Raw genomic sequence first — 21,135 nt, 5'->3', positions numbered from 1 at the left:
GATCCATTCATCACTCATCTATGGAGTAATTAAAGTACAATATTTTATTTTTAAAATAAAAATGATTTATTAAAAGATTTATTACAAGGACAATAAACATTTATAACAGTAAAGTAATGAATTCTAAAGGAATTAAGAATCAAGTAAATAACAAAAGTTTTTGGTGACTCAGTACCAGGCCAGCTAGGTGGCAGTACATGGCAGGGTCGGGGCAAGTTTCTTTAGGAGGTTGTGTGTGTTCTGAATCAGCCTCCAACAGAGGTGAGGAAAAAGGTGTACAAGAATTGTACACTGAAAACATGCAGATTAGAAAAGACAGTCTAGTTATTTATTTTATTTATTTACTTATTTTTCTATTTATTTATGGTTGCGTTGGGTCTTCGTTGCTGCACGCAGGCTTTCTCTAGTTGCGGAAAGCGGGGGCCACTCTTCGTTGCCGTGCGCAGGCTTCTCATTGCGGTGGCTTCTCTTGTTGCGGAGCATGGGCTCTAGATGCACGGGCTTCAGTAGTTGCAGCATGCGGGCTCAGTAGTTGTGGCTCACGGGCTTAGTTGCCCCACGGCATGTGGGATCTTCCTGGACCAGGGATCGAACCCGCGTCCCGTGCATTGGCAGGTGGATTCTTAACCACTGCACCACAAGGGAAGTCCCCAATGGAATATTACTCAGCCATAAAAAGAAACGAAATTGAGCTATTTGTAATGAGGTGGATAGACCTAGAGTCTGTCATACAGAGTGAAGTAAGTCAGAAAGAGAAAGACAAATACCATATGCTAACACATATATATGGAATTTAAGGGAAAAAAAAGATCATGAAGAACCTAGGGGTAAAACAGGAATAAAGACACAGACCTACTTGAGAATGGACTTGAGGATATGGGGAGGGGGAAGGGTAAGCTGTGACAAAGCGAGAGAGACGCATGGACATATATACACTACCAAACGTAAGGCAGATAGATAGTGGGAAGCAGCCGCAGAGCACAGGGAGATCAGCTCCGTGCTTTGTGACCGCCTGGAGGGGTGGGATAGGGAGGGTGGGAGGGAGGGAGATGCAAGAGGGAAGGGATATGGGAACAGATGTATATGTATGACTGATTCACTTTGTTATAAAGCAGAAACTAATAAAAAAAAACACACACAAGGGAAGTCCCGTCTTGGGTGTTCTGGATGACCTGGATGTGGTAGAAACAGTGGGATTTCTAATTCCAGTTTTCCACATCAACCCACCAAAAATCTATTAGAGAAATTAAGAAAACAACCCCATTTACCGTAACATCAGAAGAACAAAATACCTAGGAATAAACTTACCCAAAGATGTGAAAGACCAGCACACTGAAAACCTTATGACATTGATGAAGAAATTGAAGACATAAATAAATGGAAAGATATCCTGTGCTCATGGATAGAAAGAATTTGTAGTGCTAAAATGTTCATTCTACCCAAATATACACATTCAATGCAATTCCTACAAAAATGCCAAAGGCATTTTTCACAGAAACTGAACAAACAGTCCTGACATTTGTATGGAACCACAAAGGACCCTGAACAGCCAAGGGGATCCTGAGAAAGAAGAACAGCAGCTGGAGGAAACTCACTCCCTGACTTCAAACCATATTACGAAGCTACAGTAACCAAACAGTGTAGAAATGACACAAAAAGAGACAAAGGGGCTGTAAGAATGGAATAGAGAGCCCAAGAATAAGCCCACACACATGTACTCAGTTAATTTATGCCAAAGCTGCCAAGGACATACACCAGGGAAAGGACAGTCCCCTCAATAAACTGCCTGGAAAATGGAACATCACAAGCCAAAGGAGGACACCGGACACTGCACCACACACAAAACTCACTAAAACCCACAATTTTCCACATCAAGCTCCTCCTCTGCTGGGTCCTCTGAAAACAGACACCACCCCCAGGCAGTCGGCCAGGCAGTCAGCACAGCAAGCTTCTCCCCACTTTTTCCTCACCTTTTTCTCCCATGGAGGCACCTCCCAGCCAGTCCTGAGGAAACCGAGCTCGTCTCAATGTGGATGCAGCCCTGCATTGTCCCGAAGCCAAATCCTTGTAGGTTCCTGAGGAGGCCAGGCTCCTGTCAGCTGTGCACAGGGCCAGGCCTGTGTGCAGAAAAGGCAGGTGTGCACTGGTAAGAGGGGAGGGCTTGTCACCCTGTGCTGGCAAAGTGGGAAATGCAGGCTGCACCCACTCCCAGTTCAGAGGAGACCGAGTTCCCTGCTGGCTGTCCTGCTGAATCCACTAATGTTTGGAAATTCAAACATATGGCAGCAAATATGCCACGGCTTCTTGAAAAATAGGTATAGAACAATCAGAAACCATATGCAATGAAATGAATGTAGATACAGACTTTGCAACTTACACCAAAAGTCATTCCAAAGTGTCCACAGACAAATTTAAAATATAAAACTATAAAAACTATAAAAGAAAACACAGAAGAAAATCTACATGACCATGGGTTTGGTCACATAGATCATGAGGTTTGACTTTTAACACACAACACAAAAAGCCAATGCACAAAAGGAAAAAAGTTAATAACATGTTCTTTGTAAATTTATTTTTTTTATTGAAGTATAGTTGATTTACAATGCTGTGTTAATTTCTGCTGTACAGCAAAGTGACTCAGTTATGATACACATATATACATTCTTTTCCATTATGGTTTATCCCAGTAACGTGTTCTTTATAAAACTAAAAATTTCTACTCGGTGAAATGCCTTTTTCAGAAAACTGAAAAACAAGCAACAAACTGGGAGAAAAATATTTGCAAAACACATATCCGATAAAGAATTTGTACTCAAATTATACAAAGAACTATAAAACAAAAAACCGCATTAAAAATGGGTAAAGGGGCTTCCCTGGTGGCGCAGTGGTTGAGAGTCCGCCTGCCGATGCAGTGGACACGGGTTCATGCCCCGGTCCGGGAAGATCCCATATGCCGCGGAGCGGCTGGGCCAGTGAGTCATGGCCGCTGAGCCTGCGCGTCCGGAGCCTGTACTCCGCAACGGGAGAGGCCACAACAGTGAGAGGGTAAAGATCTGAATAGATGTCTGGCCAAAGAAGATAAACAGACAAAAACATGATCAACATCATATACCATTAGGGAATCACAAAGTAAATCAAGACAGCGATACGGACCTATTAGAACTACTAACCTCCTCCCACAATGACGACCCTGATCACTGGAGGGTGGGGAACAACAGCAGCTCTCCTTCATCGCTGATGGAACGCGTAGACGGCCTTGAGATACAGTTTGGCAGGATTTTCCAAAGCCAAACAAGTCTCACACCTTGAGATCCATCAATCACACCTTCAATATTTACACAACTGCTTTGTAAAACTCTATCCAAACAAAAACAAGGATGCTATTGTACACGGAAGCTCTACTCATAATGTCTAAACCTAAATGGAATCAGGATGTCTTCAGTAGATGAATGCATAAGCAAACTGGGGTATATCCATGTGAAGGGGAGCAAAATGTGAAACACCAAAAGATGGAATTTCTAGAGACCCTAAAGAGCTAAAACAATTTTTCTAAAGAAATTCAAAGTTGCAGGGTCATACTGCCCAATTTCAAATGTTAGTACACAGCAACGGTAAATACAATACTCCCCTCTCCTGAAGTGTGGGTGCCACCAGTGACTTCATCCTAAAGAAGACACACAGTACAGACTTAGGGAAAAAGTAACTTCACAGTGGAGAAAATCTGACAAACACTACCTGAGCCAGAAGGGCAAAGCTAACATGAACAGTGATAAGTTGCCTTGATGTATGTTCCCATGATATAAAGTCATAAGAAAGCACTTTACCCTTGTGATCTGCTTCCTCAAAACTCATGACCCCATTTTAATCACAAGAAAAACACCAAGTAAATCTCAATGCGGGACAGTCTACGAAATACCTGACTAGTCCACCTCAACACTGCTGAGGTCATAGAGTGAAGGACAGTGTGAGAAAATGTCAAAGCCAAAACATACTAAAGTGACATTATGACTCAATGCCATGGGATACCCTGGATGGGATCCTAGGACAGAAAATGGGAGAATGAAGGGAACCCAAATAAAATATGGATTTTAGTTAACAATAAGGTACCCATATTTGTTTGTTAATTTTGACAATTCTGTTGAAAACTAGAGAAAGAGGAAAAATTAAAACTCAAATAAGAGAAACCTATTGCTTTAAACTGGAAATCCACAGGAAATTGGTGATTTCCTAGCAAAAACACACAATAACAAAATGCATGCTAAAATAAGGAAAATACAAACAAACCAACTCGCCTCCCAGGGACTTCCTTCCCCTGTTGGTTGTCCTCTCATTATTCTGGATTCTCACTCCTGGACAGGAAAGGAAAAGGAACAGAGATGTTCAGCAGCCCCTGTAAGGTCTGACTCCCACCCAGCATCTGCATCTCCCCCAGCCACACCCAGCTGAATAAGGACACACTCTCAGAGGAATTCCCAGGGATCACTGATTCTGTGTCACCTAGGAGTTTTGTTTGTTTGTTTGTTTCTGGAGTATAGTTGCTTTACAACGTTGTGTTAGTTTCTGCTGTACAGCAAAGTGAATCAGCCTTACGTACACATACATCCCCTCCCTCCTGGATGTCCTTCCCAGCCAGGTCACCACAGAACACCAAGTAGAGTTCCCTGTGCTATACAGTAGGTTCTCACTAGTTATCTATTTTATACATAAACCTAGAACATCATAGTTTTAATTCACAGAAACGTCAAAGTCTATTTAGGGAGGCCTATGTGTCTAGGAGTCAAGGGTGGCCTCTGGCTAGTGGCTAGCAGGAAGCCAGGGCCTCAGTCCTACTGCTACAAGGAAATGAATTCTGTCAACAACCTGAGTGAGGGTGGAACTGGATCCTTCCCAGTCGAGACTCCAGATGCGAACACAGCCCTAGCCAATACCTCGAATGCAACGCTACAGAGGACCCACCAAGCTATGCCCAGGCTCCTCACCCACAGACGCTGAGATCATAAATCATAAAACTTAGTTTTAAGTTACTAAGTTTGTGGTATTTGTTATGAAGAGGTATAAATCTAATACAGACTGTATTTATTTGCTAGGGCTGCCATAATAAAGTACCACAGATTGGGTGGTTTAAGCAACAGAAATTTACTTTCTGACAGTTCCAAAGGCCAGAAGTCCAAGATCAAAGTGTTGGCAGTGCTTGTTTCTCCTCAGGCCTTTCTCCTTGGCTCCTAGATGGCCACCTTCTCACCATGTGTGCACATGGTCTTCCCTCTGTGCCTGTGTGTCCCAATCTCTTTTCTAAGGACACCAGTCACATTGGATTAGAGCCCACCCAAATGACCTCATTTTAACTTAATTATATCTTTAAAAGCACTGTCTCCAAATAAAATCACATTATGACCTACTGAGGGTTAGGCCTTCAATATATGAATTTTGGGGAGCACCCAATTCAGCCCATAACAAGAACCACTGGAAGGGAGAAGATGTTTTTTGTTTTTCTGAGGTGTTAGCAAAGTGTGGAGATCCAAAGCTCAGGCTCAGAGTCAGACCGATAGCTCTGAATCTTGGCTCTGTGGCTGTTTAGTTGTGTTACTTTGGATAAGCTACTTACATTCTGACATTTCTTTGTCCGCAATAAAAAATAATAAGACTACCTACTTCAAAGGGTTGTTGTGTTAACCAAATAAAATAATCCATTTAAAGGGCTTGATCTAGTACCTGGCAGGTGATAAACTAGATAAACCTCAGCTATCATTAAATGGTTACTATTAACATTCATGGTTAGTGTGTACTGGTGAGAAGGTGGTAGAAGCTTAGACTGTCGTCGTCAGAACTTGGGAAAACTGACTCGTTATAGACTCATCACATTTAAGGCTCGGAGACACACCGTGGAGTCTGCCTTGGGCCTGGTCTCCTTAAAGGAGAGCCTTAGAAGGGAGGTCGGGTGCATAAGCCTTAACAAGGGAAGGCTCTGGGGAGGAGGATGTGAAGAAAGCAGGAGAAAGCAGCAGGGATGTGGTCTTTGCTTAAGACTACCTTCAACTTCATTCCAGAGGAGCTCGGAGCACGAATAGCACGAGTCAACTCTCTTGGAGGCAAAGGAGCTGGGCCTTTATACTGCAGCCCCAGTCAGTCATGAGCTCCAGGTGTTTGGGGAGTGATAACTTCCAGGGCGCAGCAGTCCCCATCAGCCAAGGACAATCAACTATTCAGAGAAGGGGGTGGCTGTGAGCTGTTGGCCCCCAGCACACCCAGAAGCCGGAGATGGAGGCACCAGGCAGTAAAAGGGTCTGGATGCGGCCCCAAGAAAGTCCCGGGGTCCAATCCCACACATGGACACCCAGACCCAGGAAGTCTGCTTGCCTTCTGGAGGTCATTTAGCGAGGTAACGGCAGCCCAACTCGAAGTCATGGTCGGAGACGGCGTCCTCTGCACAGACCTGCCCAAAACACACGAGGGCTCTCAGGGCGATGGCACCTGACTCAGCAGGCTGCTGAGGAGCAAACGCGGCAAAATGTGTGACAGCTCCTGGCAGGAGGCACGGCACACAGCATAGACTCCATAAACCCGAGACAGCCGGAGGGGCTGAGACCTTAACAAGGTGATGGCGGTGCCTGGCGGGCAGACGCCCCAGAAGTACACGAGGGGCCCGTGAGCTCAGGGCCACCCCGCCCCGGAAGCGCCCGGACCCTGGCGCGTATTTCCGGCGCGACGGCAGACGCGGGGACGCCGGGCACCTGTCTGGACCTCCCGTTCGCGCTTGCTCGGAGGCAGCTCCCTAGAGGCGGAAACCGCTGCTTTTGGGCGAGACGTGACTTGGAGTCCGGGAGCCCGGATCCCGGCCCGGCGGGTGGGCACGATGCGGCTGGGCTCCGGGACCTTCGCCGTCTGCTGCGTAGGGATCGAGGTGCTCGGGGTCGCGCTTTTCCTCCGGGGATTCTTCCCAGCTCCCGTTTGTTCCTTTTCCGGGACGGAGCAGCAAACAGAGTCCCCAGCGCCCGAACCCTCGGCTGGTATGGACCGCTCCCCGGGCGTCTCTGCTCCCCGGGCCCCACTTTTCCCGGAGGACCCTCCTTATGAGCCTCGCCTCTTGGACTTCTTCCCGCGGCTCCCGGGTGGTCTCTTCCATTCTGGTCCCCACCCCCTAGGGTCCCCTTCTTACCGTTCCACCTCCTTTTATGTATCCTACAAGTTTGTGGCAAGCACCACTACCAGCCCTACTAAGATCCTCCTCCCTGGTCACCGCAAAGTAAGGTCTCCATACCCGTAAAGAGTAAGCGTCTCCCCAGCTCTACTCATCCCGTGACACCCTAACCCCCTTCCCTGAGCAGATGTTTCGGTCACTCCCTGTTCCAGGCACCCTTTTTGCTCAGGAAGACACAACAGATAAGATTGCTGCCGACCTCTCGTGTTTTCTTCTATGGCATTCCTCCAAGACCCCGTTTTTTCCAGTAGTTAAGACCTCCCTGCGTAGGCCATTTCCTAGCCCTCACCTACCCAACAGTATATCTCAGGTAAAGGAACTCACGTTTTGGATCAAATCCACACAATACCAGCTACTAACCATGGAAAGACAGTTTGTAAATGCTCGCCCATCCCTTACCTGCAACACTGTGTTTTAGGTCAATCTCCCTAATGTCCCATTCCAGGATACGCACGAAGGGACTCCCCTGTGCCAGTACTCCCCATCATGCTAAGGATAATTCACTACATAATATTAGGGCTCCCTGAGCTTACTTGTTACCCACCCCCTGACCCCAGCGTTGTTTCCCAAGAACAGGCCTTTTTCTTTGGCTCAGGATATGTAGGTGTGACAGAGTATGTGCTGGAGAAGTAACCAGAAACTAGATTATAAGGTGCTTGAATGCTAAATAAAGGTTAAATTCAATTTTCTTTTTCTTTTTCAAACACTCTTAGGAGCCATTTCCAACTGGACCAAGCTCCCACCACCTCTCTTCAGTAAAGTTGTTATAATGCTGATAGACGCCTTGAGAGATGACTTTGTGTTTGGGTCAAAGGGTGTGAAATTTATGCCCTACACAACGTATCTTGTGGAAAAAGGATCATCTCACAGTTTTGTGGCTGAAGCAAAGCCACCTACAGTTACTATGCCTCGAATCAAGGTAAACAGTTTGACAATGTATTATAGATCATGGTTTGGCTCTTTCAGAGGTTTACAGGGGCTCTCTGTAGTCTGTTACTTGGAGTCCCAATTTTAACTAAGTGGAAATTAGTTCGGTGCTGTCAACCTGGCTGGGGCAATAGAATGCTGAAAAAGCCTCCCAGATAGGATGGAACTAAGACCCATGATTTATGCCCTCTGTTAAGGTAGCCAAAAGTTCATGCTTCATGGGAAGCATAACAGATTTAGAGCCAGATCATCTAGGCCAATCTAATCCAAGAGAAACCATGCTCCTTGCTAACCTGTTATCTTCTTTAATCATCAGTGGGTCAGTTAGAATTCTGGGAGGAGCCTCTAGGGTTATCTAGTTCAATCACTTGACTTTATGGATGAGGAAGCAAATTCAGATAAGTTAAATAACTTGTACAAAATTTTAGTATACACAGTGACCAAACCAACATGATCTGGCCTTACAGATACCTGTTTTTACTCTATAAACCGCCTTCAGGTGTTCAGCCTAGTGGGAGTGCCTTTGAAGTACATATGCTTTACTTAAGAACTGTGGGGAAAGAAAAGAGTAAAGGTTTATTGATTTGCTCAAAAACAAGTTTTTTTTGAAAATAACATCTCTGCCTTCATGGAACTTTCAGTCTCTAATGAGAGACATAGCCATTAAACAAATGAACATACAAGTAAATGTGCAGTTACAAAGTGTGATTAATGCATAATGAAAAAGAACAGAGCGTGATGTTCAGTGCTGGTTGGGGGCTTAATTTAGACTGGGGTGGTTCAGAAAAGCCTGTCTGAGGAAATTGCATTCAAGCTCAGACCCGAAGGTTGAGTAAAGAAGTGGGATCAGAAAAGGACAGAGGAGCTTAAAAGTTTGTGAATGTACTGCAGGCCGGTACGGTGTAGAAGTCTCTGGCTGAACCTTACATCTGTGAATGATCGTGTGACACCTTATTAGTTGGTGAGAAGGTGTCACTTGTGGATTTAAAGCTTGGGGGCAGCATTAGTAGTTACTCAACAAATGTTTACTAGATGAGTAAAGCAGTCTGGGATCGAAGGGGTTCATGCCGCATCTTTTACTGATTTTTTTTCTTGAGTTTCCCATTCTCTCTGCCACTTTTGGATGTGGTTTGTCCTTCATTCAATATTTATTGAGGATCTATATGTACTGTGTGCTGTTCTAGATAAGAGGGATTCAGTGAAAAAACAAGACAGCAACTGTCCTGTCCTCATGAAGCTTACTTTCTAATTGAGGGGACAGAAAATATGTAAGTATACAAATAAATAATCAAAATTGTTTCAGGAGGTGATAAATGCTATGGAAGAAATTGAGGAGGAGAATGTGATAGAGAGTGATGGGGAGTGGGGGAGGCCACCTGTAGTCAGGATGCTTAGGAACAGCCTTTTGGGGTGCAGTCATTCTGCTGAAACAAGTCCTGTGGAAGCTGGAAGAAGGGCATCCAGGCTTCTGACCATGAGGATCACTGCTTTCTTTATCTGTCCTGTCAGAAGTGTGGAAGGAACTCATTCCTTCTTTGTTCTGATAAGAAAAGAGTTATTAGGAATCTGGGCAGATTTGTAAGAAAAAATATAAGTGGGCGTGATGGCTCCAGGTTCTGTTCAGTCTTGCACATTGGCCGGTGTGGTCCTCCCTTCTCCAGTTTGTTTCATTTTACCAAACCAGTGTTTTGTTTTGGGTCCTTTGCAGGTTCTTGCACCTCATTCTCTGTCAGGGAGGAGCTAGTATATAGGAAGTCCATCCTGGAGTTAGGGTTACATTGCTCTGGAATTTGATAGGATCAGGTAGTGTTGGCTAAGGAGTGTGTCCCCTGCCCTGCCTCCACCTAGGAAGGGACTTAGTTCATCTGGAGGTGCTGATACAATTGCCACGAGACACCAGTTTTAAAATTTCAAGACTAATGTCTCTAGTAGCATGTTCACATGTTAAGATGCTGCAGTAACTTCCTTCCAAAAGGTTGTAACTGATTTTTGAATGCCTTTCCTTTTCCTGGGAATTTATAGTTGTAATAGCGGCAGTTACCACTGGCTGTGGTGCACCCATGGTGCAGGCACTGTCTTGTACACTCTTACCACAGCCCCGTGGAAGCTCCATGATGTTGGTGCCACTCTCTTCTCCATTTCCCAGGTGAGGAAACAGACTTGAAGTGTGAAATCTCACAGCTGGCATCAGAAACCGAGCATAACCTTATGTTTGCCTAGTTCCAGAGCCTCGGTTGGTCACACTGTGTTATACAGAAAAAGGTGACCAGGTCAAATTCTCTTTCAATAGTCTCTGCAGAGCCCTCCTTAATTCTCAGAAGTCAGGAAACTACTGTTCCCAAGACCACAGCAACCCCAGGAAAACCTCCAAGGAGATGACAGGCAAGCACTCACTTAAAATTCCTGGGCTCTCAGCTGCAACTCTTTTGCTGCCTACATGTTTCCTGGGGTGAAGGGGATACCAGGTAGTCCCTGCCCTTCTTAAAAATGTCCGTGTGAACCCAAACTAGTGTGAAGAGGAGGGAAGTGCCTTATAAAAACCCAGAGGAAAGGGTGGACAGATTCAACCCAAAGTGGTGGAAGACATTATAAACAAAGTCAACTGACAGACAATAAATGGAAAAATTATTTACAGTTAACACAACAAACAAGATGTGAACCCCATGATATGTAAAGAGGATCCGATCAAGGGCAACAATCCAGTAGCAGCTGGACAAAGGATATAAAGAAATCCACATAGAAAGAAATTGAAATATGCCAGTAAGCATAGGAAAAGATTCTTAACTGTACTAGTAATCAGATTAAAGGCAACTAAAGAGTCTATCATATTGTAAAAATTGAAAGGTTGATGATAACACTTCTCACAAGAAACGAGGTGAACAGATCTCTGTATACTGTTTATGTGACTAACTGGACTCAGCCAGCACCTCCACTACCCCCACTGTAGTCCAGTCTGCTATGGTGTGAGCCTGGACTGTAAAACTATCCCAGCACTTCTCACCCAGAACCTGTCCAAACAGATCACGTTGCTCTGCTCTAGTCCCAACAGTCCTCCAGTGGCTTACACTCTGCCTCCTAACCCAGGCCTCAGGGTGCATGGTCTTCCCCCGTTTACCTCTTCACCCTCATCTGAGCCGATTTCCCTCTTCCTGTGTGTTTTATCCACACAGATCACACCTAGCTCCGTTCCCCATGTGTGCTGCCCCCTTTCACCTTGGGGTTTTTGCAGTTTGCTGTGTTTTGCCCTGGAAAGCCTCACCTCACCTCACCTAGACAACACTCCACCTTCACACCTCAGCTCAAATGGCACTTCCACTGGAGGCTTTTTAAAAGCAATTGCCATTACATTTTTCACAGAACTAGAACAAAAAATTGCACAATTTGTATGGAATCACAAAAGACTCCAAATAGCCACAGCAATCTTGAGAAAGAAAAACGGAGCTGGAGGAATCAGGCTCCCAGACTGAAGACTATACTACAAAGCTACAGTAATCAAGACAGTATGGTACTGCCACAAAAACAGAAATGTAGATTAATGGAACAGGATAGAAAGCCCAGAGGTAAACCCATGCACATGAGGCCACCTTATCTTTGATAAAGGAGGCAAGAGTATACAATGGAGAAAAGACAGCCTCTTCAATAAGTGGTGCTGGGGGAAATGGACAGCTACATGTAAAAGAATGTAGAACACTTTCTAACACCATATACAAAAATAAACTCAAAATGGATTAGAGATCTAAATGTAAGGCCAGACACTATAAAACTCTCAGAGGGAAACATAGGCAGAACACTCTATGATATAAATCACAGCAAGATCCTTTTTGACCCACCTCCTAGAGAAATGGAAATGAAAACAAAAATAAACAAATGGGACCTAATGAAACTTAAAAGCTTTTGCACTGCAAAGGAAACCATAAACAAGACGAAAAGACAACCCTAAGAATGGGAGAAAATATTTACAAATGAAGCAACTGACTAAGGATTAATCTCCAAAACTTACAAGCAGCTCATGCAGCTCAATATCAAAAAAACAACCCAATCCAAAAATGGGCAGAAGACCTAAATAGACATTTCTCCAAAGAAGACACACAGATTGCCAAAAAACACATGAAAATATGCCCAGCATCACTGATCATTAGAGAAATGCAAGTCAAAACTACAATGAGGTATCACCTCACACTGGTCAGAATGGCCATCATCAAAAAATCTACAAACAGTAAATGCTGGAGAGGGTATGGAGAAAAGGGAACCCTCCTGCGCTGTTGGTGGGAATGTACATTGATACAGCCACTATGGAGAACAGTATGGAGGTTCCTTAAAAAACTAAAAGTAGAACTACCATGTGACCCAGCAATCCCACTCCTGGGCATATACCCTGAGAAAACCATAATTCAAAAAGAGTCATGTACCACAATGTTCATTGTAGCTCTATTTACAATAGTCAGGACATGGAAGCAACCTAAGTGTCCATCGACAGAGGAATGGATAAAGAAGATGTGGCACATATATACAATGGAATATTACTCAGCCATAAAAAGAAACGAAATTGAGTTATTGGTGGTGAGGTGGATGGACCTAGAGTCTGTCATACAGAGTGAAGTAAGAAAGAGAAAAACAAATGCTGTATGGTAGCACATCTAAAAAATCTAAAAAAAAAAAAAAATGGTTCTGATGAACCTAGGGGTAGGACAGGAATAAAGACACAAACGTAGAGAATGGACTTGAGGACACGGGGAGGGGGAAGGGTAAGCTGGGATGAAATGGACAGTAGCATTGACATATATACACTACGAAATGTAAAATAGATAGCTAGTGGGAAGCAGCTGCATTAGCACAGGGAGATCAGCTCGGTGCTTTGCAACCATCTACAGGGGTGGGATTAAAGAGGGTGGGAGGGAGACGCAAGAGGGAGGAGATACGGGGATACACGTATGCATAGAGCTGATTCACTTTGTTATACAGCAGACACTAACACAACATTGTAAAGCAATTATACTCCAATAAAGACGTAAAAAAAAAAAAGAGGAAGAGTCACAGAAAAGAACAAACAGACATACGGAGAAATAAAAGGGACACATGCGAGACTGTGTCCTTTGAGTGACTGAGAGAACCACTAGCCTTAGTTCCTGTTAGCTTTCCAAAAGTTAAATGTCTCCTCAAACCTGACTGGACTTTCTGCTCGTGGGTACTCAGTATCCATAAAATAAATTCTCTTTTCTGCTTTCAAAAATAAAAATTAAAAAAAGCAATTGTCATTAAATTCGTCTTGGATAAATACACTGTATATCCAAACACTGGAGTACTTTGTAGCTGTTTTTAAAAAAGAAGGTGAAATACCTGTGTGTTTTCTGTGGAAAGGGGTTCATGATATGTTATTAAGTGAAAAAAGCAAGTTGCAGAACTATCTATATAGTTTGTTACCATTTTGGTAAAAAAAAAATACGTACTTTATATATTTCTGATTGTACATATACGGATGAAACGATACTCACCCAAAGTAACTGGTTACCTTTAGGAAGTAGAATTTTGGGGTGAAAGGCCACATTTAAAAAAATAACTTCATTGAGGTAGAATTTTCATACAATACAGTATAGTACAGTTTGATGAGATTGACCGAGTATATACATCCATGCAACTCCCACCTCGGCTCTGGGTCCTGATCGCCACCCGGGAGTGCTGGTGGCTGTCACTGTTTTGCTGACTTGCTGAGGCTACTTCTAGAGAGTCTGTCTCCTGAAGTCCTGAAATGTATACTCACTGCTGTCTGCTTGTTGTGTTTTTTTAAAATTCCTGGGTTTTTTTTTAAGCCACTCTTCCTGAGGGGCAGCCAGGTCAGGATGGCTGAGTGGTGAGCCAATGACTGGTCACAGGTTGTGCTTAAACACCTTGAGGTGTGGCCTCCACTCTCTACAGGGGGTCTTTGCATGTGGCTCCAGCCGTCAGCTCATCTTCAGGCAGTTTATGAGTCTTCCCTGACTCTCACTTTGTTTGAGCAGGGCCTCGTGTTCAGCTGGAAGGACCAGGCAACTAGGCCCTCTCTGTTCTCTCCTGAGTGTACACTCACCCTATGTGTGCACACAGCCTTCCAGATTCCAGGACCACATGGGAGCTCACAGAAGCCTACCGCAGCTGTCCCATTCCCCAGACCCCCTTTCCAGACTTTTTTCTGTGTCTTACTACAACCAGCATTGAAGCCTCAGGTAGCTGTGATGTTGGCCTTCCCTGATTTCACCTTGTCCCTGGCATGGGGCTTCTCCGTGGAGTGCCAAATTGGGCAGGCCCCTCCTGGTCCTCATGGCTGCCACTTCACAGAACTGGGTGTGCAGGAGGGGAGCAGCCCATGTTAAAACACCATAGGTACTCAGTTCTTAGCGAAATGCGGAAGTGTTTTGGATAAGAACATTTCAATTTGTGTATATCTTTGTTGAGTTTTCAAAGTCTTGAAGGGGTTGCTTTTGACAGTTTTATCCAGTTTTATTGTTGCTCTTCAGGGAGAGGGTTTGCCAAGCTCCTCATTCTCAAAGTCCAAGATTAACTCATTTTTGCGTTACTTTGCTGTTAAAGAAGTCTTGGCAAAATTATTATACTTGTTAGCATTGTCCAGATTCCTCTTTATTTTCTTTGCACAGGTCCCTGGATGCCAGTGTTGTATGTTGTCAGCTAACTCCAGATCACGGAGACCCACGACCCATTTAGATTCTGCTAAAATGAGGGAGGTGGTTGACTTAATTCTATAGCAGAAAGATGTGAAGACATGTCACACCCACCTGCTCCTCCAAGAAATTATGGTGCTGAGTGGGACGGGGAGGTGGCCCCACCAGCATCCCTGGGCGAGTTTACTGTGAGGATTCCTCAGAGTTCCTGTTTAGAGACCGCTTTCCTCCCTGGGTGTGTGGGAGGCTGTTTTTCTCTCGGGGGTGGACAGTAGAATTGCTGGGTTTCAGGATCAGTGTGTGGAGTTTGCTTGTCACATGAAGCAGATCTGAAGCTTAGATGAGGACCTGACGGTGGGTTTGGGTATACAGACTGCATACCACCCTTTGCCATTTGTTTCATTTCTTATTATCCATGACTGCTTTTTTGACCACAGCCGTCTCGCTGCCCCATGGCCTCCTTTGTCCTCTCATCGGCTGAAATATGGTCAGTTCTTCACTTAACTGAGTTTGCTGGTTTTGCCAAGAATCTGTGTAGCTTTTCCCCCTTTGTCCTAATACTGACCCAGCCTTCAGCACTGGTGTTGCTTTAGCTTTATGCTTGCCTCTTCCATTCGTTGGAATCACCTTCGGTGCCTGTTCCCATGCTGTACTTGGATTCTGTGGTCTGACTCCTGAATGCTTCCGTCTGCAGGCATTGATGACAGGGAGCCTCCCCGGCTTCATCGATGTCGTCAGGAACCTCAATTCTCCCACGCTGCTGGAAGACAACGTGATCACACGAGCAAAAGCAGCGGGGAAAAGAATCATCTTTTACGGAGATGAAACATGGGTGAAGTTATTCCCAAAGCATTTTGTGGAATATGATGGAACAACCTCTTTTTTTGTATCAGACTATACAGAGGTCAGTTTTTAAGAAAAATATATCCTATGAGACAGAGCCTGGTACCCTCTAACTTAGAGGCAACGTTGCTTTCTATGTGGCTTTTATCAATATACTGAACATAGTATGGAGAGATTGAAAAAATTGTTCCTTCCCATAATCAGCTACAAGCCAGGACCATAAACCCTAACGCAGGTGTGAGCATAGTTCTCTGAGCCCAAAGCCCAGACCAGGTGAGCACCCGTTGACGGGTACCGGGGGTTGGGAAGGGCTTCCCAGGAGGAGCCGCTCAGCCAGAGTTTTGACAGGTGAGTGGGGCCTTCGCAAGTGGACAGACTGGGGTGGCAGAGTCTACGAGGCAGAGCCTGAGGTCCCCACGGTCTGCCCGGGATCCTGCCTTGCTGCTGTTCTCCCGCGAGGGCGGCAGCATGACGGCAGACATGAGCTGGGCGAGCCTACCTGGTGCGGAGAGCGTCGGCCCTGTGCTGCGTGTGCAGCCTCCTACAAGGAGATTAGACGCCCCCCCGCACCCGTGTTGGCCCCGGGGCAGAGGGAGGCCCACAGGGCAAAGGCACCGTGCTTCTGAGCTGGCGTTGGATGGACCCGTTTGCTTGGCCCAGGGGAGCGCCTGCTGTCCTGTGCACACCAACACCCTTTGCCAAAGCTGACCGTGTAGACACAGCAGTCACTGCCCACCCTGTGTGTGACGGCTCAGAAGCACTTGTCTTTGTAGTAGATTCTCCAGTGGGAGGGAGGGGTCAGGGCTGACCTGGCTAGTAGCTCTGTCAGGGGCTGTGTGGCTGGGAACCGCTGAGCGTGTGTCTCTTTCTTCCCCAAACAGCCTTCTCGTAGGATACAGGCAGACGTCCCCAGCTTCACCCCGCTGGTTTCTTGAACTCTGGGCACTGTCCTGTTTTAGCCAACTGCCCTTAGCCCTCACTTGCCTCATAACAACCTGGCACCCATGTAACTTGGTTATCTGGTCAGCTTTAGTTTAAGCTCCAGTAGTGATCCTGAAGAATTGTTTTGTGAGAACAGCCTTTGTTCGTTTAAGTTATAATATGTTCTATCCATAAATTAGAGACATAAAAACAGTATTAGTGAAAGCTTAATCTAATGCAAACATTTTTTAAGACAGTTTTTATTTTGGGGGCTGGTTTGTTTGGTGTTTTGGTTTTGGTTTTGGTTTCGGTCTTTTCAAACTCCCATGAGTCCTAGTACCTAAAATCAGCCCATAGATTTTAAAATGACCATAATCACTTTTCCTTGAAGAGTGAACACCAGGGAAATTAGGGAGGCTATTCATATGTACTCTTTTTCCCTTTAAAGGTGGATGATAATGTTACAAGACATTTGGATAGAGTATTAAAAAGGCGGGATTGGGATGTGTTAATCCTCCACTACCTTGGGCTGGACCACATCGGCCACGTTTCTGGGCCCAACAGCCCGCTGATCGGGCACAAGCTCAGTGAGATGGACAGCGTCGTGATGAAGATCCACACCTCTCTGCTCTCAGAGGTGGGCCTAGAATGTCAAGGTGCCAATGTTTCCTAGAAGAAATGTAGCTTCTAAAGTGAACTGGAGTGACCTTGTGCGAGCTTCATACCTACCATCACTCAAGCAGCCTTCACCTACAGAGCACATGCCGTGTGCCGGGCACCATACCCAGCAGCCCTGCAGAATGGCGGCTCTTAATATCTCTACCTGTTCATCCAGCTCATGTTTCCTGGAGGCCTTCTCTGTCACTGTTCCTGTCTGGGCATTTGTGGAGCTTAATCTCTAGCCAGGAGGGAAGAACACGAAGCATAATCAATGAGTACATAAGTATTCTAGACAGTGATTGGTGCCATAGCAGAACGTAGGGCAGGAGGAGGGCACAACATCTGAGAGAAAAGCTGTAATTTTAAACTGCATGGTCAGAGCCGTCGTCCTTAAGGACGTGGGAGATGTGAGCCAAGACTTGAAGGGCAGGGCTGTCGATGCGCCATCTGTGAAGGTGTATTCCAGGTGAAAAAGCAGCAAGGGCAAGTCAGAGCCTGTCAGGTACATGCAGGGGCAGCAGAAGCCACTGGCCAGAGCCCCAGGGGCCAGGGGCAGCTCTGTTTGACAGATAAGGAGACTAGGGCATGAAGAGCAATGTGCCCAGGCTCCCATAGGTTGGAAATGGCAAAGACAGAAACCAAACCCTGATTCTCTGCCCTGAGAGGCCTAACACAACCCTCCTGTGCTCTGTGACCTCCATATGATTCCATTTGTTTTATTTATGACATTACTCGACGTTGGCCGTTTGATCTGGCTATAAGCTCATAGGTTAAAAAAAAAAAAATTTAGGAAGAGCTACTGTTTACAAAGTAAAGCTGAAATCTGAGAACACATGATCTTCTTTTCCCCAGGCTGGGTTCAGCTGAAATGTACTTCCTTTACCTTATAGGAGAGAGAGACTCTGTTACCCAATCTGCTGGTTCTTTGTGGTGATCATGGCATGTCTGAAGCTGGAGGTCATGGAGCCTCTTCTGTGGAGGAAGTAAACACTGCTCTGATCTTAATCAGCTCTGCATTTGAAAGGAAACCTGGTGAGAATTTGGGAATGTTTAACACTTTAAAACTGTACTTTATTTCTTTGCTTTCTGTAGTTTGATTTTAATTTTAAAAACCATTTAACCATTTTTGGAAGCTGTGTAAGTTTAAAAAAAAAACCGTGGACAAAGTGAGAATGAAAAATAATGGGACAAGGGCCAGTCAGGATTTGGAGTTTTCGTTTCTTGCCGATTCTTAAAATACAAATGTTCTTTTTGGGAATTGTGTGCTATGAATGTCACTGCCTCGATATCTGGAACTGTTCATAAAAAGTGCCAGTGGCTTAGAGACATCTGAAGTGCATGTATGAATTGAGAGAAACATAAAAATTTAAAGTTAAGAAACAGTATCCGTTATTTGAGACTATATCTTGAACAGCAACGTCAACGAGAACCACAGGAGTAGGACTGAGTAGGACTGTCTGAGGGCCCACGCTCAGCGCTCAGACACACCGCAGCTCTCCAGCCCCGACACGCCGGTGCCCTCGACCAGCACAGACCTGTGCACGGCCTCTGCCCCCTCACGTCATCACGCGCAGGCAGCCAGCTTACCAGCTGTTTCCACCCTGGACACTGGCTTCCCTCAGGTGACCCTTCAGCACCACTCGGCAGTGCTGACTCCTAGCCCTGGGACCTCCACGTTTCTGGTTTCCCTCTACCTCTCACTTTGCTGTCCAGTCTTTGCAGGCTTAGCCTCCTTGCCCCGGCCTTTTTACTGCACTGCCTCTGTTTCATTCTGCGTCCACTCCTGAGATGATCTCATCCACTCCCATGGTTTTAGATGCCCTGAATAGGCTCACACCTGTCAGATTTATCCCTCCAGCTATCTCCTCTTTTCCAACCTCCAGACTGTCTACTCCACTGCCTACTGATGCCTCCACTTGGATCTTCCACAGAACAAGCAAATGTGACTTCACCTGCAATCTGCCCTCCCTATTTCCCCGTCAACAGATGGCGCCATTCACGCGGCCCCTCAAGTAGGAAACCTGGGCTTCCACCTTGATCTGCCCTCTCCCTGCTCCTCGCATGAGCCAGACCGTCCCGGCTCCCAGCTCCCATACACGCCACCTTTCAGTAGCTGAACCTTGGATACAGTAAAAATCCTACGTGAGACTTCTCGCCTACTTCACGGCTTTGTCTTGAGCCACATTCCCCATTACTCACTGAATCCTGGCTTCTCCCGCGGGACCTCCAAGTGGTAACTCTTCCTCACCTGCCGGACCCCGTGCTTCTCAGCACCTCAGCCTGCTCATACACTCGTCCGTGGTCTCAACCAAAAAACTAAACTGCCTTCCTTCCGGTCGTCTCACAGTGCTCGTATATTCTACCATCATCCTTCGCGTGGTTTGTAATCACAGCCTGAATCGCGTGGTTTGCGTCCATCTCTCTCCTTGCTGTGAGCTACACTTGGGCAGAGCAGAGTCTGTTTTATTCATCACTGTATGCCTTGGGCCTCAACATTGCCTGGCATTTGATGGACGCTGAAAAAATTTATGGAGTGAATGAATCTTCCACTTGAGTGGGTATTGGTTGAGGAAGAAGCTCCACCTGTTTCCTTTCGTCTTTTTACAGCACTGCCTCCTCTTGCATGTCTGACCTCCTAAGGTATAAGTTTTTGGCTCTTGTAACCTGAGCCTTTCCTGGGTGCCCAGCTGGAGCCTGCCTTCCAGTGAGTGCACACGGTGCCCATCAGAGCACTGGCCTCCATACACCCAGCTTTCCCGCTCTGCACACCCAAAGCAGGGTCCCGTGGGGCTCCTCTACCTCATTGAGAACCCCAGGCCAGAAACACCCTCTCCATCCATCTGTCCACCCATTCAGCAGAGGGGTACTGAGCACCCACGGTAGGCTAGGCACTGTGCTGGCACTACAGACAGGGAGCTTATAGTCTGGGGGGAAAAGAGACAACTAAGCTGGCGTGCTTTTATTATAGGAATGTTAGGGTTATTATTATTATTTTTTTTGCAGTACGCAGGCCTCTCACTGTTGTGGCCTCTCCCGTTGCGGAGCACAGGCTCCGGACGCGCAGGCTCAGCGGCCATGGCTCACGGGCCCAGCCGCTCCGTGGCATGTGGGATCTTCCCGGACCGGGGCACAAACCCATGTCCCCTGCATCGGCAGGCGGACTCTCAACCACTGCGCCACCAGGGAAGCCCTGTTAGGGTTATTTTTAACTAAAGTGCTGATGTTTCATTGCTCAGATGGGTATTTAAGGATCTCCTCCCTGGGAGGCCTGACACATCTTCAGATAGGAAGGGCCAGGGCGGCTGTGCATAGGAGCTGCCTGCATGGGATGCTCACATGGCTGACCTCAGTGCCAACAGTGAGTCTGAGCTCTTTCTTATTTTGTTTACTTGTTTGTTTGCTTTAAGAATAGTTATATTGTCTTCTCATCACGCTTATTTTTTGAGGCTTTTAGTTCATTCAGAGTTGGTTAGCCATCGTCATTGTCAGTTTTGGGACATATCACCTCTTTAGTGGTCACCCCCACTTCCCCCAACCCAGTAACACACCCACCCCCAGCCACTGGCAATCACTAATCTACCTGTCTCTACAGATTTGCCTCTTCTGGACATTCCATATAATAAATGTAGTGTATAAATGGTCTTTTAATAAATGGACCATGTAGTAAATGGTCTGTGTGACCAACTTCTTTCACTAGGGTAATGTTTTCAAGGTTCATCCACATTGTAGCAGGTGTCAGGACTTCATTCCTTTCTATTGCTGGATAATATTCCAATGTACAGATGTACCACATTTGTTTATCCATCCATCCATCAGTTGATGAATATTTGGGTTATTGCTACTTTTTGGCTATTATGAATGATGCTGTTGATGATATTTATGAACAAGTTTCTGTGTGGACATGTATTTTCTTATGGTGTTATTTTCTTTCTC

The 21,135-nt window shown here is 45.8% G+C and overlaps 1 protein-coding gene and 2 long non-coding RNA genes across 6 annotated transcripts in view; 1 reads left to right on the top strand and 2 right to left on the bottom strand.

Annotated features, from left to right (window-relative positions):
* LOC308621021 overlaps positions 1-6,688 on the bottom strand; it is a 32,678-nt gene extending 25,990 nt beyond the window's left edge. The window contains exons 1-2 of the long non-coding RNA XR_014016372.1: positions 6,358-6,688; positions 4,293-4,349 (exon numbers count right to left, since the gene is read on the bottom strand). This is a non-coding gene — a long non-coding RNA (uncharacterized lncRNA). The remainder of the gene's footprint in view (positions 1-4,292; positions 4,350-6,357) is intronic.
* On the bottom strand, positions 2,558-3,800 carry LOC308620391. Its single transcript, XR_014016315.1, has 2 exons — positions 3,171-3,800; positions 2,558-3,065 (listed from the first exon to the last, which is right to left on the bottom strand). It is a non-coding gene; the product is annotated as an uncharacterized lncRNA (long non-coding RNA).
* PIGG (phosphatidylinositol glycan anchor biosynthesis class G (EMM blood group)) overlaps positions 6,687-21,135 on the top strand; it is a 40,392-nt gene continuing 25,943 nt past the window's right edge. For 3 of the 4 annotated variants that reach the window (XM_081241036.1, XM_081241037.1, XM_081241038.1), the window contains exons 1-5: positions 6,728-7,007; positions 7,912-8,117; positions 15,473-15,682; positions 16,991-17,179; positions 18,093-18,234. In XM_081241036.1, coding sequence (XP_081097162.1) covers positions 6,854-7,007; positions 7,912-8,117; positions 15,473-15,682; positions 16,991-17,179; positions 18,093-18,234 — 901 coding nt within the window. In that variant the 5' untranslated portion in view covers positions 6,728-6,853. Of the gene's footprint in view, positions 7,008-7,911; positions 8,118-15,472; positions 15,683-16,990; positions 17,180-18,092; positions 18,235-21,135 lie in introns of all 4 variants that reach the window. The other variant, XM_081241039.1, reaches the window with a different exon arrangement.

The sequence above is a fragment of the Mesoplodon bidens genome (genome assembly GCF_964165515.1).
Source record: "Mesoplodon bidens genome assembly, chromosome: 1".
NCBI lineage: Eukaryota > Metazoa > Chordata > Mammalia > Artiodactyla > Ziphiidae > Mesoplodon > Mesoplodon bidens.
The sequence above is the reverse complement of the archived record's forward strand: the minus strand, read 5'-3'. Positions and strand labels throughout refer to the sequence as shown.